This window comes from Bos javanicus, chromosome 13 (assembly GCF_032452875.1).
Source record: "Bos javanicus breed banteng chromosome 13, ARS-OSU_banteng_1.0, whole genome shotgun sequence".
Lineage (NCBI taxonomy): Eukaryota > Metazoa > Chordata > Mammalia > Artiodactyla > Bovidae > Bos > Bos javanicus.
Window position 1 is genome coordinate 76,094,355 of NC_083880.1, and position 15,693 is coordinate 76,110,047.

General features: G+C 50.4%; 1 protein-coding gene across 10 annotated transcripts in view; it reads right to left on the reverse strand.

Annotated features, from left to right (window-relative positions):
* Positions 1 to 359: 359 nt before the first annotated feature.
* Positions 360 to 15,693, reverse strand: part of SULF2 (sulfatase 2) — a 126,256-nt gene continuing 110,922 nt past the window's right edge. For 5 of the 10 annotated variants that reach the window (XM_061437880.1, XM_061437882.1, XM_061437878.1 and 2 more), the window contains exons 12-21: positions 6,928 to 7,144; positions 6,730 to 6,826; positions 6,192 to 6,286; positions 5,274 to 5,333; positions 4,661 to 4,830; positions 4,332 to 4,474; positions 3,181 to 3,304; positions 2,529 to 2,562; positions 2,233 to 2,286; positions 360 to 1,291 (exon numbers count right to left, since the gene is read on the reverse strand). In XM_061437880.1, coding sequence (XP_061293864.1) covers positions 1,261 to 1,291; positions 2,233 to 2,286; positions 2,529 to 2,562; positions 3,181 to 3,304; positions 4,332 to 4,474; positions 4,661 to 4,830; positions 5,274 to 5,333; positions 6,192 to 6,286; positions 6,730 to 6,826; positions 6,928 to 7,144 — 1,025 coding nt within the window. In that variant the 3' untranslated portion in view covers positions 360 to 1,260. The remainder of the gene's footprint in view (positions 1,292 to 2,232; positions 2,287 to 2,528; positions 2,563 to 3,180; positions 3,305 to 4,331; positions 4,475 to 4,660; positions 4,831 to 5,273; positions 5,334 to 6,191; positions 6,287 to 6,729; positions 6,827 to 6,927; positions 7,145 to 15,693) is intronic. The other 5 variants (XM_061437884.1, XM_061437885.1, XM_061437883.1 and 2 more) reach the window with 3 other exon arrangements.

The window sequence follows — 15,693 nt, forward strand, 5'->3', positions numbered from 1 at the left end:
GGGGGTCACGTGTTAGGGAGAAATGTGCGGAGCCAGATGCAGTTTCTCTCCCTTCTCCTCCCAGTCTAGCGTTCCCACAGCTGCCTTTACTGGTCGGACTGCCTGGTACACGAAGGGCTGGCTAAGGTGAGTGGCTTTGTAGTTGGTCATTATTTTTACAAAGTGTGATCCTAAAGCTGGTGTGATATGAGATAAGGTTCCCAAAGTATGGTAAATTCTAGTCAGTTTATAACCACATATAGCCCTTTTTAAAAAACCATCTAAACCCAAGGTGTCTTCCTTCCAAAAAGATGTTGACTGGTAGTATCTCAAATGCTTTAAAAAAAAAAACAAAAAACCCAAACACGCCAAAAAACAACTCCCAAGAAATGGCCTTTTAGAAAAATGTCAAAGGTTACCTCATGCCAAGTGCTGGTCATTGGCTGGGCTTTTCAACATTGTATGACAATACGTAGACTACAAAATTCCTTTACAAATACAATTTTGTTAAAACTTGGGGCATACATCAACTTCCTGTCTTTGCAGGACTTTAAAAAACATCAGTTCTGGGACAGATAACGAAGGAATCCTGGGAGAAATGGCATCTGGTCAGGAAGAGGAATGTCCACAACTGCGAGGGGTTTCTTTTACACGGGCCACACCATTTATTAACACCGCCACTCTTGAAAATTGGGTTTTCTTATTAGATTCCCCTAGAAGTTTCCGAGCTGGTTACATGTAAATAGTCACATATATACATTGAAGTCATTGTCTTCAGAGGCAGCCAGGGTTATAGGGTGAGATAGAAATTCCTGTCTTTTGTACTGTTGACTCACTGTCAAACTTGGTGCACCGTTTCCTCCCTCTGTCCTCCTCCTCTGTGATGAACCAAAAGAATAACAGGATTTAAAACAGGGTGGTTCTTTCCCTGTGATTTAAAAAAATTCCAGTGACTTTCACCCTTGGGGGAAATTTCCAAGAAAATCTCTCTGTTCTTCTTCCCTTGTGAGCCCCTCAGAGAGGGTTAGTGGTGACTTCTTGATATGAAAATGCGTTTTGTGCAGCTGGTGAGGTATAATCCAAAGCAAAAGCAGGGACAAGCATGGACTTCCGGAAGTCTCACTGTTCCCGTTGGTTCTCGTCCAGAATCTGCCGCATTGACTGAAGGTGGGTTCCGTGTGTCTCGGCCTCCTGGCTAACAGCACAGGTCTGCTGGAAATCATTCAGGGTTTTTCATTGTACAGGTGACGCCTCTGGTTTTGGAGGTCCAGCTCGTGCTTCTTAACCTTCCCAGCCTTCCCACAGCTGTCCCCTGTAGAACAAAGCAGACAGTGTATCATGCTGCCTAAGGATTTCTTAATCGGCCCTACAGCTGAGTCAGCTTTGCTTCAAGGATGTGGCTGCTGAGAAGGAGTTAATTCCAGATCCCTCAGACAGGGCTTGCTATTGTCTCATTGTCTAGACTGTCAGTTGTTGGCTCACACATAGTGACTGGCAAAGATGTCATTTAAGGATCTGGACAGGATGGTGGCTAAGGAATGTGAGAAGTACTCTGATTCTTGTTGCACCAAAGAAATGCTTAATTGGCCCATTATTATTTTCCTGTTAAAGCCACACAGACTTACATGCATATAATGATAGAAAATGAGGGGGAGGTTACAAATGGCAGCTCACCACGGGCGTGATTGGCCTGCAAGGTAAAGTCACATCAGACTAGTTGCCACCATTAACAAATTGTCGTATATATCTGCACTTCTGCATTTTCTCAATGAGTCAGAGGATTCAAATTGCATCCCATTCTGTTCTCTTTAAAGCAGAGTGACTTCTCCAGGTTGCCATGGCCTCCTGGCCCCTCATAGCCTCTGCTGACCCTAGCGTGGGTGAGCTTGTAGCATGGGTGTTCTGGAAACCATTTAATGAGGTCACCTTGCTGCTGACACTATGGACCAGGGAGCAGCTCGGCAGCCACAGCCTTCAAGATGCCTGGTACTCAGCCAACTGACACGCTTCTGAGCCTCTCAGGGAGGCCTTGAGCTTCCAAAGCAGAGATGATGATGTGGAGAACAACAAGTATTGATCTAGTACATGCGGTGTATCCAAGTAGGTTATTTTACTGGAAAGACTGACACGACTGCTTCCCGTCTTATGAGGACAGACGAGAGGAATGAGAAAAGGGCATGCATGGGGAACAGCCTCGGCAAAGCGAACCGGGTCAGACCAGCTCTCTAGTGGTAAACTGGTTCCTCAACTCACAGTGATTTGGAAGAAGGTCTCTTCATTTCTGGCCACTTTCGACGCTGAAACTGCCTACGTTTTCAAGTGTCAAAAGGAGAAAGAGTATTAACCATCACCAAGAAAGAAAAAGTGACCCCCAGAGAACTACACGAAGAAGGCCTTTTAGGGGACAGCTGTCGCTGGTGGGTGAGCCAGGCCCTGGCAGATCAGAGATAGGGCAGCACCCCAACCTCACACGTGCAACCTCTGAGGTTAGACTACAGGACGGGTCACCATACAAGGCAGTTCTCAGGCTTTAAAAGCAAAAGCAATACCTGTATTGCTCATAGCTTCCTCCATCTTTCAGTCCTAAAGGACAGAGAAACGTACAACATGGAAACATAATTTTAGGGCAAAAACGGCACCAGCAAGGACAAACTTTATAACTGTCTCTCGTCTTTTTTAAAACACTTAGTGTTTTGGTCATAAGCCCATGATGTTGTAGTGGCCCCTAGACAGAGGGGCCTGAATTCCCAGCAGTCCCTAAGACACTGTCGGGGACATATACTCTGGGAGCCTCTCTATCACATTCAGGCTCCTGTCACAGACATTCAGCACTAACCGTGGTCATTCATGGTGGGGGACCCATGGGTGGGCGTGAACACCTGTGCTACCGAGGACGGACAGTGGGGAGAGCCCAACTGTGGGCTCTGGACCCAGTCCCCTTACTCATCACTAAACGAGGACATGCAGATTCACCTCAGAGGGTCGTCGGAATGCCTGTCAGTTAATGCCTAGAAAACACTCAGCACTCTGGCGGGCACAGAGTGATAAATCTGAGTGATGGCATTCACCATAAAAGTGGCACATGGCTGGTGGATGTTAGAGAATTCACCTGCTCCTGGTGATTCTGAGTTCACTCTTCAGATGGGCCCTCCTCAGTCCCCTCCTGTGGTCACCTCTTTCCACCCTGGGGCACTTGCTTACCCAGGTCCATGTTCCGGGTCCGGGGGTTACACTGCTTGTAACCCTTGCAGCTCCTCAGCTCCATGAGCTGCACGTGTAGCTGATTGAGAACGTCCCTGTCCAGGGTGTTCACTGCATTCATCAACTGGTTGGAAAAAAGGTAGGTTATCAATGAGATGAGGATGGGAGGCCCCCCCCCCGACTTCTAGCAACCAGGGGGCCTGATTTGGGCAGGTGGGGAGTATGTGGCTGGTAAGGGGTGGTGACATCCACCTCCACAAAGGCTGGGGTTTGGAACAGTTGCCTCTAGCCTCATGTGCACGAAACCTCAAAACCACCATGGACTTCACATTGAACTCCTGGAACCACCGGTCAGCAAACATACCAAGCCTGGGAAGAAGCCCTTCCCAGCCTCTCAGGTCCTCTTGATGGGAAGGCAGCTACTTGGCAAAGGTCTGGGTGAGTGTCCTGGTCCAGGTACTGCTGTGACCCACTAACCTACCAGCTCAGTCAACCCTTTTTGTAAAATACGGGGATGCCCCGTGGCCTATGTGGTAATTAATAGCAAAACAAGACGGTCGAGTTGCTGGCATTTACAAAAAGGGTGTAAAAAAAATTGCTGTCCGGCTTTTCTATAGAAGACTGGACAGTGCCAAGACCATGCTACTGAGCAGCTCTAATGCTGAAGCTGGGTCATGACCATGTTTTATGAGGGACAGGCAAGTTCTGCTCACCAGGCTCTGTGGCTGATGAGTCCCATTCTTCAGTCTCGTGCATGTTCAGATGGGTTAATACATGGAAGCGCAGAGTAAGGGCTGCGTGATCGTTAGTTAGGCCTGTGGTCTACAGGATTTGGCCTGACCCTAAGAACCCCTGAAGCTCCAGGTTCTAGGCATTCCCCAAGATCCCACAAAGCCTGCTGCAACGGTCCCAGGTGGGTAAGTTGGAATAAAGAGTCTATGGGTGATGAGTCAGTAGATAGTGGATTTGGGAGGAGGCAGGCAGGCAGGGTGGCACACTGAGCCTCAGCCTTCCTGGTGGCTTCTCCTCACTTCTGTCTTAGGGACTCCGTGGGACTTGGAAAAGCTGTTGGTCATTTCCGCGGGCTGCCTACCTGGTAAGGCCTGTAGTAAGTACCCCACGGCCCCCTTTCTCCAGCCTGTGCTGTCTACCTGGTAGGGGTCTGTGTTGAGATCGAAGTACTCCAGGAAGCCGGTTGCAAATTCACAGAAGAGGAAGTTGTGGGTCTCGTTGATGGTCCTCATGCACCAGTACGTGTTGTTGTTGGCACTGGTGCAGGCACAGAAAGGCCCCACTGCCAGGGAAGAGCGCGAGCCCTGAGCTGGGGAAGCCCGGCCGCCAGCCCCTTCCTGTCCTGCCTGAGGTTGCTGGGGGACCTGTTCCTGAAAGACCCACAGGGCCTGGCAGGAAGCACTCACAAGCTGAGGGGATGCTGGGACCCCTGGGAGGAGCACCCCCGCCCCAGGCCCGGCTGGCTCACACGTCCAGAGGGGTGCCGTCTGCCAGTGCTGGTTGTCGTGGGTGAAGCACGTGAGGCCGGGCATGCTGCACGTGTCATTGTTCTGTAGGCGCTTGAGCAGCTTGCGGAGTTTCTTCTTGCGCTTCTGTTCCCGTAGCAGCCACACCTTGTCCTTCTCCTGCAGACCCTTCCTAGGGGCACACAGGGCCGCACCCCTCACACCTCCCCCAGCCCCACATGGGAGCCTTTTCCTGCCCCGGGAGCTGTGGGCACGGCCCTGGAGACTTCCCAAAGGGCCTTCCAAATCCTACTGCTGGTGCAGGGCAGGGCTGGGGCCAGATGAGGCTCCTGTCATCCTGTATTAGCTCCCAAAGCAGCGCAGGGGTGGATGGTACCAGGAGATTGCTGGGCCTCCTACTCACACGTCCTCTCTGGGGGCCTGTGTCCTGCCCTGCCCTGCCATAACCCGCTCTGCCCATAGGCAGCGCCTGGAGCCAGGTTTAGGGTTGATCTGGGAGTCGGGGCTCTGCAGGGCCTGTTGCGCCTCCCAGGGAAAGGCCAGGACCTGCTTGTCCTTGTTTGTTTCAGCTTCAGGGAGGGCCCCCTTCTCAGGAGGGCCTGCAGCTGCCCTTACCTGAAAGGATGTAGGCTGGAGCCTTTGTGCTTGAGGCGGCCTTTGTGCTGGGCATGGTAACTGCAACAGACCCCCGCCCCCCCCCCAGCCCAGCCTTCAGACACTGTGCCCAGGGCCACCCTAGTGGGTGGCTGCAAACTGTGCTTCTCTGGGACCCCCGTTTCTCCTCCTGGGCCATGCTAGGGGAGACACTATCCCCAGGGTGGCAGCCTCCTGCCTGCCTGGCTCCTTCCTCCAGGCGTGAGCTGAGAGACCCTGGCTGAAGGCCTCGGCCAGACACAGAATGTGAGGGTAGGTGTAAGTTAACCATGCCTGGAGGCTGGACCTGGCTCCAGGTGGGTTGCCTCCAGCTCCCCTGCCCGCCCAGCTTTTGCTTGATCAGGGCCAGCCCTGGGGAAACCCACAGTAGGTAAGCCCTTTCTGGAAAGGCAGCCCGGGACTGTGGTAGCCACTAGCCACCTGGGGCTATTTCAATTTTAATTAAACGAGTGATTGAGTTACAGTGGCTGCCATTCAGAGCTCTATAATCACAGGTGGTAGGTTGGCCGCCACCAAACAGGACAGCACAGGTCCAGCGCCTTCCATCACCACAGAGGTGTGGTTGGACAGCGCTGCTTTTGAGTTCTGACCCTTGGGCTGGGGATTCCCTGATCTGGTAAAGTGGGTCCCGGGCCATGTGGGCTGCTCCTGGAAGGGCTGTCTGTGGAGGCACTTTTCCTTCTGGGAAACTGGTTCCACAGTCGGGCTGCCTGTGGGCAGGGCATGAAATCTGGACGTCTGGGTGGTAACAGGATGTGCATTATTCCTGGTTACTACTGTGTTTACTCTAAGCAAGGAATATAAAAATAGTGGAAGAAGTCACAGAGAGGATGCTGTGTTCCTAGGAGCGATCCTGCAGGGGCTCTAGGGGCCTCTCACCTGATTTTGTGACAGTCACATTCTTCTGGCCGCTTTTTCTTCAAGTGACCTCGGACTTCCCTTAGGTTCTTGATTTTGTTCTGCAGCGTCTCGATCTGAAGGAGGAAGTAGGAAAGGAGGCCGTGAGACTCTCGGGGGCTGGGTAAGAAGGGCCTACCTGGCAGGGCCCCCAGTTGCTGCCTGTGTCTGTGGTTTCTGAGGTGGGTCCTTGGTTCTACCTGCTGAAGGAACCAAAGGTCATTCTCCTGTCTTGTCCTGCCCGAGAACCAGCTGAGCCCTTGGAGGACTTGAAGGCCTCCCCCCAGGCTTGTTGGAAGGAAGGGCTGAGTGTGGAGTAAGCATCTTGTACATCATAGAGGGGTGTGTCATGGCTGCGTGGTCCTTCCCTGCCCCTCGTCCCCCAGCAGGAACTGTCTGAGGCCCTGGTGAGGATCCTGCGGGACTCTGTCCCCTGGGCCTGCCTCCCTGCTTCCTGCTCTGGCCAGTGGCCCTGCTGAGCTCGAGGTGGCGAGAACCCTCCCGGTGCAGACTCCTTCACCTCGTGGTCAATGTGCAGCTTGTGATCCTTCCAGGCCTGCAGGGACTTGTACAGGTCCAGGTCGCACTGGACTGTGTCATTCTCCAGGATGTAGCACCTGTTTGAGAGAAGGGGTCACGTGGGGCCCTTGGGTGGGGGGTTGTGGACGCCCCTGCTGAGGACCCAGCCCGCCTCCTTGATTCCTGCCTGGACTCTCACCGATGTGTGACTTTAATGGGGTTAGGGGCCGAGTAGTCCGGGAGGCCCCCAGTGCCACTGAAGTCCCCGCCGTCCCTGTCGTCTTGGTTCTCAGGGGCTCCAGGCCAGTGCCGCTTAGTGAGGTTGCGGGGCTGGGATGTGTCGTCCAGGCTGACGTGGTGCCCCCTGACGGCCACCGAGCGGATGGAGCGATTCCGGGCGTAGCTGGCCTTGTACTCTGTGGGCATCAGAGGGGAGGCTGGGAAGGCAGGCCACGCTCCCTGTGCAGCGGACCCTTGATTCAGACAGGGCTGCGCTCCCAAGCTGGGGGCTCAGGAAACCTACCCCTTGGGAAGCTGGCTTTAGATCCCACTGGAAAGGACCTCTAGGTGATTCAGCTGGGGAAACTGACATCTTAGAGCTGAGGAGGAACTGGCCTGAGGTAAATCTCCAGGAAGAGCTGTGCATCATCTGGGATGTCCACACAATAGAGGATTCGAACACTAAACTCAAAGGTATCTACACCACCGTGTTCACTGCAGCATTATTTACAAGAGCCAATTGGCGGACACAGTCTAAGTGCCCAGTGATGGATGCACACAAAATGGAATATTACTCAGCCATAAAAGAGGAGGAAGTCTTGCTGTTTGTGACAACAGAGGTGGACCTTGAGGGGGCTGTGCTAAATGAAATAAGTCAGAAAAAGACAAGACAGTGCATGATCTCACGTCAACCAAGCTCATAGATACAGACAGAAAACAGATCAGAGGTTGCTGGGGCAGAGGGGAGGGTGGGCGAAAGTGTCAGAAGGGTATTAACAAACTTGCAGTTGTAAGTCCATCCTGGGGATGAAGTGGACAGTGCAGCAATCAGAGTTAATAATACGGTGCTGCATCTTTGAAAGTTGCTGGAAGAGTAGATCTTCAAAAAAATTTTTTGTGACTGTGTTAAGTGGACTTTTGGGGTGATCATTTCACAGTATATACAGACATCAAATCGTGACATTGTATACCTGAAACTAATGTAATATGTGAATTTACACCACAATAAATCCTCAGAAAACAAAATTACAACAACAACAACATTCATTTGAACTGGACAAAAAAAAGAGCCAAGCAGCACATTCTCCCAGATCAGAAAGGGAGGCGTTGGGGAGGTCTCTGGTCTTGGATGCTTTCCTCAGGGAGGGCAGTGAGGTGGGGCTGAGAAGTGTTTTTTTCTAAGCTCTAAATCACCTGTGAGGACACGCAGGTGCTGGGGCTCAGAGCAGGCTATCCCAAGACAACACAATGGCATACTAATTATTTTGAATGCAAGTTCTTTGAAACCCAGCTGGTGGGGGAAAAGAACGGTATTAGAAAATGGTCCAACTCTTATCTCTGCCCCTACACGTGAGAACGCCTCCCAGGCCTCCTGCAAATGACTAGGAGGAATCCCGGCTGGAGGCTGATAGTCGAGGTGTGATAGGAGTGATTGCTAGGCCTTTCTCCCTAAAGTTAATTGGTCTAAGGTTGAATTCTGTACTTGGAAGGAAAGCATCCCAAAGCCTTTCTGAACATTTCATGCAAATTTTTCAAAGGCACACTGCCCTTAGCTCAGAAGCTCCAGTGTATGAAAGCTCTTCAAGTCTGCTCTAGTGGGAAAGCGTATCCCTGACACTAGAAAGCAAATTCACAATAGTGTGTTTGGCTGTCTAGGCCTCCACTTAGTGTAAGAATGAAAGCTAGAGCTCAGTCCTTTGCGAATAGTTTTCAGGAATGCAGGGGGAAAAAAGTTGAAAGCAATCATTCTTGGCCTGCAATATGAACCTTTAGAAAACGAAAAGCATCACACCTATGGTCAATGAATCTTCGACAGAGGAGGCAAGAATATACAGTGCAGGAAGAGTCTTTTAGCAAGGGGTGTTGGGAAAGCTGGACAGCCTCACATAAATCAGTGAAGTTAGAGCACACTGTCACAACATACACGAAAATAAACTCAAAATGGCTTAAAGACTTAAACACAGGACATGACACCATAAAACTTCTAGAAGACAGCATAGACAAGACATCCCTGATATAAATCGTACCGGGTTATCTTAGGTCAGTCTCAAGGCAATAGAATGGAAATAAGCAAACACGACCTAATTAAACTTGTTACAAGCTTTTGTGCTGCAAAGAAAACCATAAAACAAAAAGACAGTCTAGTGACTGGGAGAAAGTATTTGGAAATGATGCTACCAATGACAAGGGATCAATTTCCGAAGTATATAAGCAGCTCATACAACTCAATAACAAGAAACCAAACCATCCCATCAAAAAATGGGCATTTCTCCAAAGAGAAAACAGATTTTTTCATACACATGAAAAAATGCTCAACATCAACTAGAGAAAATTAAAACTACAATGAGGTATCACCTCACACCAGTCAGAATGGCTATCATTAAGAAGTCTACAGATAACAAATGCTGGAGAGGGTGCAGGGAAAGGGAGCCCTCCTACAGCCATTAGTGGGAATGTAAATTGGTGCAGCCACTATGGAAAACTTGGGTTCCTTAGAAAACTAGAGTTGCCATATGATTCAGCAATCCTATGCCTCGATGCATATCTTGAGAAAACTTGAAAAGATACATGCAGCCCGATGTTGATAAGCACTGTTTACAGTAGCTCAGACATGGAAGCAACCTAAACGTCCATGGACAGATGAATAAAGAACAGGTGAGACTTTATACACACACACAATGCAATGTTACCCCGTTATAAAAAAGAATGAAGTTACGTCATTTGCAGGAACATGGATGAATCTAGAGATTACCGTGTTAAGTGAAGACAGATACTATATGATCTCACTTATATGTGGGTCTAAAACAAGGCACAAGTGAAGGATGGACCTAGAGATTACCATGTTAAGTGAAGACAGATACTATATGATCTCACTTATATGTGGGTCTAAAACAAGGCACAAGTGAAGGATGGACCTAGAGATTACCGTGTTAAGTGAAGACAGATACTGTATGATCTCACTTACATGTGGGTCTAAAACAAGGCACAAGTGAACTTATCTATGAAACAGACTCGCAGACATAGAAAACGAAGGTTACCAAGGAGGAAAGGGAGTGGGGGAATGGATAAATTAGAAGTTCGGAATTAGCAGATATAAACTACTATATATAAAACAGATACAGCCCTACTGGATAGCACAGGGAACTGTATTCAACATCCTGTAATAGACCATAGTAGGAAAGAATATGAAATACACCCACACAGCTGAGTCACTGTGCTGTACACCCGACATGCAACACTAAATCAACTATACGCCAGTTTAAAAACTAGAAAACAAAAGCATGACCCTGAGAGCAACTCCAGCTCACTCAGAGCTCTTCCTGTTTGCCTCCAGACAACTGCAGATGTTAAAAGCAATCGGGACAATGGAAGAGACGCTTGTCCTACACTCAAGAAAAGTTGGAGGATCAAGCCCCCTGGGCCCCAGCACACCCAGAAGGTTCCTTCTGAGGGACAACTCTCTCTCAGATGGGGTCAGCCGGCCCTCAGCTGGACCCTGGAGGCGACTGTGGACTTAATTCTCTACCTGTCACTTCTGATTTATCCAAGCATCCAATCTCTGGACAACTTACTGCATTACCCACATCTCTGCCCACCCTAGTATCTATCAGGGCCTCTTAATACCCATCCTATCTAATTTCCAGCTGCTTAACAGCAAACCTTCTCGGTAGAGATTTGTTATTTAATGACACTCATAATGAGAAAGGTGTTTTTTTGTTTATTTGCCCTCAGACCAAGACCCAAATCCCCCATTTTTCATATTAGGAACTCATGCTGATTTAGATTCCTCTGAAGAGGATGAGTCTTTACCAGATATCCCAGTTGGTCCTTGGGTCACACATGCTAATGAAGTTGGAGTCCCGTGAAGTGCTGAGCCTGTATGCATGACCCAGGCCTCTGCAGAGATGCAGAGTGAGGAGTGAACCCTGTGACAGACTCTCCAATCTTAGACCTAGGTGTGCTTGTCTCTGCTTCCTCACCCTGCCATTCTCCAATCTTACCAGTGAAGAAAGAAGGCAAATTTGGCTCAGATGGGAACCGAATCTCTCGATTTGCATAAGACCTAAGAACCAGAAATGCCTGTAATACCCTGGCGGCCTTAAGCCAGCTGTTTCCCTCACCTCAACTCACGCTGACCCAGCCTGGTTTAAGGTGACTGAGCTCTGGGTCAGCTTCCTCTTCACTCCCACGCACCTGATTCACAGCTTCTCTTTGCATTTACCTTTCAAGGAAGACAGGTCACAAGGACTGGCATAGCCTTGGGGAGGAAGTTTTCCTCTCCCCTCCTAGGTTTTTCTTGCTGGTCTAAGAATTAAGTTGGACTGAGACAGAGTAATAGGAGAAAATCAAACAAAAGTTTAATAACATGTATCCATGGGCAAGACCCAGAAAAACCTGGAAGCTGCCGCCTGAAATACACCCTCAGCCAATGAGGATGTCGAGGGTGGGGAGAGCCAGTCGTTAGAGGTAACCAGGAAAAACAGCAGTAAACAGGGTCACTGTGACACAGATTTAAGCTCTGGCCATCTCCATGGAGAAAAGCTTCTAGAGATTTGATCAGCCTCCTCTTCCAGGGACAGGGCGACATCATTACAAATGGAGATTATTCCTTAACAAACATCAGTGTTTCTTGCAAAAAAACCCTCCTCCCACCTGACTTGAAGAGTTTCCCCCCGTGTCTACTGTTTCCTAGAAAACAACCAGCTCAAAATAACAGGTCAAAGAGACATATTTTAGGCTGGCAAATTCTGCTCCTCTACAAAGCTTTAAATTTGTTCTGTTCAGGGACTTCCCTCGTGGTCCAGTGGTTGAGGCTCTGTGCTCCCAGTGCAGGGGGCACAGATCGATCCCTGGTCAGGGAACTAGACCTACACGCTGCAATTAAAAAAAAGATCCTGCACACGCGAATAAATAAAAATAAATGTTATAAATAAGTTTTGGCCACACTTGGAGCTCCTGGTGATACCATCTACACAGCAATGAAGAGGGCAGGATTGCTGCAGGCATTCTAGGGCAGCCTTTTGCCTCAGTTAAGTCCTGTCCACACTTCTCATGCCAATTAGACTCTACGGCACCAGCTACTCCCCCACGCCCCAAGCGTACCGCGTGTCCACAGTGACTACAAAGCTAGTTCTCTAGCCATAGGCTCCCCTTCATATCTGTTTTCCACGCTGTGTCTGCTAGCTTACAAGTTCAGTGGATGCAGCACTTAATGTGGAGAGAGACAACCTGTGGGCAGGCTCTTAACCTACCCATCACCTTCCACGGTTAATACCCTAAATCCGGCTCCTTCACCCTCCTCCCTGATGGTGGAGAGCACGACTCCGTGCCACACGGGAGCCTCGCAACTATGGGAATGGTCTCAAAGCCATGAGATGCTCTCTCAGACACCTTTAGACTTACTTCAATTTTGTGATGTTCCCCTGTAAATGAAATTTGCAGAGAAACATAGTAACCAGTTATGCTGCGTTTCCCCCATGTGAATGACTTGAGGCATGTTCTGTGTCCACTGTGAGATGAGCCCACGCAGCCAAATTCATTGCTCTTTGTTGAGCGTGTAAACGACCAGAGGGAACTTTTTACGGACTCCAAGATGCTTCTGGAGTCTGCCATGCGGTTGGTACGATGTGGAGATTCCGTGGATTCTTCACTTCTGCAGGTTCTCCTAGTGCTAATGGGTGTATAAGTGCTGCCCTATTATAGCTAGTCACCCGGCTTCTAACGCTGCTGCTGTCACAGCTCAGCCCAGGCTTGGGAGACTGAGGCCTGACTGTCAGGAAACAGGGCAGACAGAGCTGTGAAAATGGCTTCTCAAAATGCCCCCTTATCCTTTCTCCACTCAGTTTTTAAACCTGCCTTTATCCCTGACTGATACTATCAGGCAAATGACCTACAGGCTAAGAAAGACAAATGCACACACACACACACACACTGCTCTTCCCCCAGAAAAGTGGGAAATAAATCTCTATGTGAAGGTCCCCTCCCTACACCAAGAGACATAGCATCCTTATCACCAGAGTCAGAGGATTCAAGGCTAAGAAAACTCAACAGACCACTTCTTCACTAGGCTGCTACCCCAAGCAGCAGTCCCTTTGTTCTATTAAATATTCACAAATAATTATTTCCTCATCTAAAAATGATGTATAAACGGTCTGCTTCGGTCGCTTTGAGGTCACACTTCTAGGAGACCTCTGTGTGTATGAATTATATTTTTCCCTCCTGTTAATCAGTCTTGTGTCAATTTAGTTATTCAGCCAGCCAAAAGAACCCAAGAGGAACTGGTGGAGGGGTGTGGGGTGGAATTTCCCCTTCCTTGACACAGGTTAAAGTCAGAAGCCAGATTTCTTGTATCTTCTACATATTAAAAGACAAATTTGGCCAAGTTGCTAACATTTCAGAAAAATGGTGGGGTGGGGTGGGTGTCATGTTAGGAGCACGCATTTCCGGCTTCTGAAGACAGAACAGGAAATGTGTCTGTCTACACCCCATCCACTGGTGGCGTGATCAGTGGGGCGGGAGCTGGCATGCTGCCACTTCAGACAGGGTGGTGGTCTCCCATTTGGCCACAGTCCCCACCACTCCTTCCATTTTGGGTCCCACCCAGGCCTGCGTCAAGTCTAACCCCACTGCCCTGAACACGCATCTGTTCTGGGAGCCCGGTCTGGAGCCAGCCCTGACACAGGTTTCTGCTGGGCTCCGAATGACCACCAGGGGGCGGCCAAGGGTCGTGGACTGGCTGGAGGCCGCAAGGTGGGGCCCAGGAAGGGAGAGGGGAACCCTCTCCCACATGGCCCAGGATGTCTCGTGCCCCCTTCTCCCTTCTTAGGGCAGACCTCTGTACTTTTCCTCCTTGAATCAGAGTCACAGGGGCCAGAAGACCTGGGGGTCCAGGTCCAGAAGAGGCATTCCTTTGACAAAGCCCTGGCCTTTTCTGACCCCGGGCAGCTTTCTCCTTACCCTTTCCCCCACTGAGTTCAGTCTCTGTGAAGCCGCAGTGCCTGGGCCAGAAACGCACACACTTCTGAGCTGATGTCCCCGCAGGAGCAGGTCACAGCTGCCCGAGAGGGCCAGGAAGCAGACCCAGTGGGGTCTTTCTGCTCCTTTGTGTTGCTCTGGAGTGCTCCACCCCCAGCCATACTCCTGGGGGTCCCCAACTACGGCTGCCCAATCCCAGCCTCTGATTCTCTTTGGAAGCTACTCTCAACCATTTGCAGAGTCTGTGGCTGTCTTCTCGCCACAGTGACAGAACGGAGCATTTGAGACAAAGACTGTTTAGGTCCCAAAGCTTCAAACATTTACTCTCTGGCTCCTTAGAGAAAAAGGCGGCCAGCCCCGGTGTATACCTTTTCCAGGACTGCACCCACACCACTCGCTCTCCTTGTCACCCTAGGTGTCTTTGTTTCCAGGGTCCTGAAATATATGTGCCCTTCCTACCACATATATCAGGAAGGTGGGTGGGTTGTTGGGTCGCTAAGTCATGTCTGACTCTCTGTGACCCCATGGACTTAGCTCACCAGGTTCCTCTGTCCGTGGGATTTTCCAGGCAAGAATACTGGAGTGGGTTGCCATTTCCTTCTCCAGGGGATCTTCCCCACCCAGGGATCGAACCTGAGTCTCCTGCACTTGCAGGCAGATTCTTTAGAAAAACTAAGCCACCAGGGAAACCCCTGTATCAGGAAGTGGGGACTCATAGTCTGGGCTCTGATGGCTTGGGGGCAAATCCTAAGCCCAATCCTTGGGCAATTGAGTTAATTTCCCAGCAGCTGGACCTGCCTGCCAGGGCTCCTTGGAGTTTGATGTGAAACAGACCTGGTAAATATTTCAGCTCCTGGAAGCTGACATGCAGCAGCTCCTCTGCTGGTTAGGGACCCTGCAGCTGACATCCTCACCCACGGTCACAACTGGGCCCTCCTGGCACCCCAGGCCTGGGAATCCTAGGGCGGTGTGGCCTGCTCTCCGGGGTGGGACCCACAGGATCTTGCTTCCTCTTGCCCTGGCTCAGAGTACTTCCGCTCTGCTGGTCACGCTTGGCTCTCATTTAAATGTCAACTCACCACCTACCCTACAGCCGCAGCCCCTCTCCACCTGGCCACACCCCTGTTTCATTTCCTCCATGCATTCTTTACCCAGGGAAGTGAGCTTCCCACTTTGTTACTGGCTAACACCTGGCCCTCACCCTTGAGGTCTGATGGTGTCTCTCGCATTCAACTGTAACCTCAGCAGCTGGCATGTGGCAGGGCTTGCAGATTTGTTGGGAGATGAGATGAACCAACACTGGCCACCTGGACCCATTATTCCCCAAGTCCTCATCTCCTCCTCTGGGTCCTGGGTCTCTCCTGCTTCTGTCCTGGGTTGGCTGCTCTGCCTCCTTCCTCACCCCAGTGCATGAGGGCGAGCCAGGGACTGAGCTGCTTGGGGTCAGGGCACCTCAACCTCAAAACTGGCAACACTCTGCGGCTGCATAACACTTGGCTGTGGGAGGTTGACCTGTACCTCACAGGATGTTAGGCAGCTTGCACATTTACCACTGGATGTCAGGAGCATCCCTCCCCACTGCCCATCATACGTGACAGCCGGAAACTCCGGCACACAGCCAAGCGGTCCTGGCAGGTGAAACTGCTCCCTGTTGAGAACCCCTGCTCTAGGCCAGCTGCGCAGAAAGGAACGACAGAGAGCATCTTGCTGGCAGGCACGCGCAGGAAGAAGAATGTTGGGCCTGGTGATGGGGACGGAGTTTCCCAGGTGG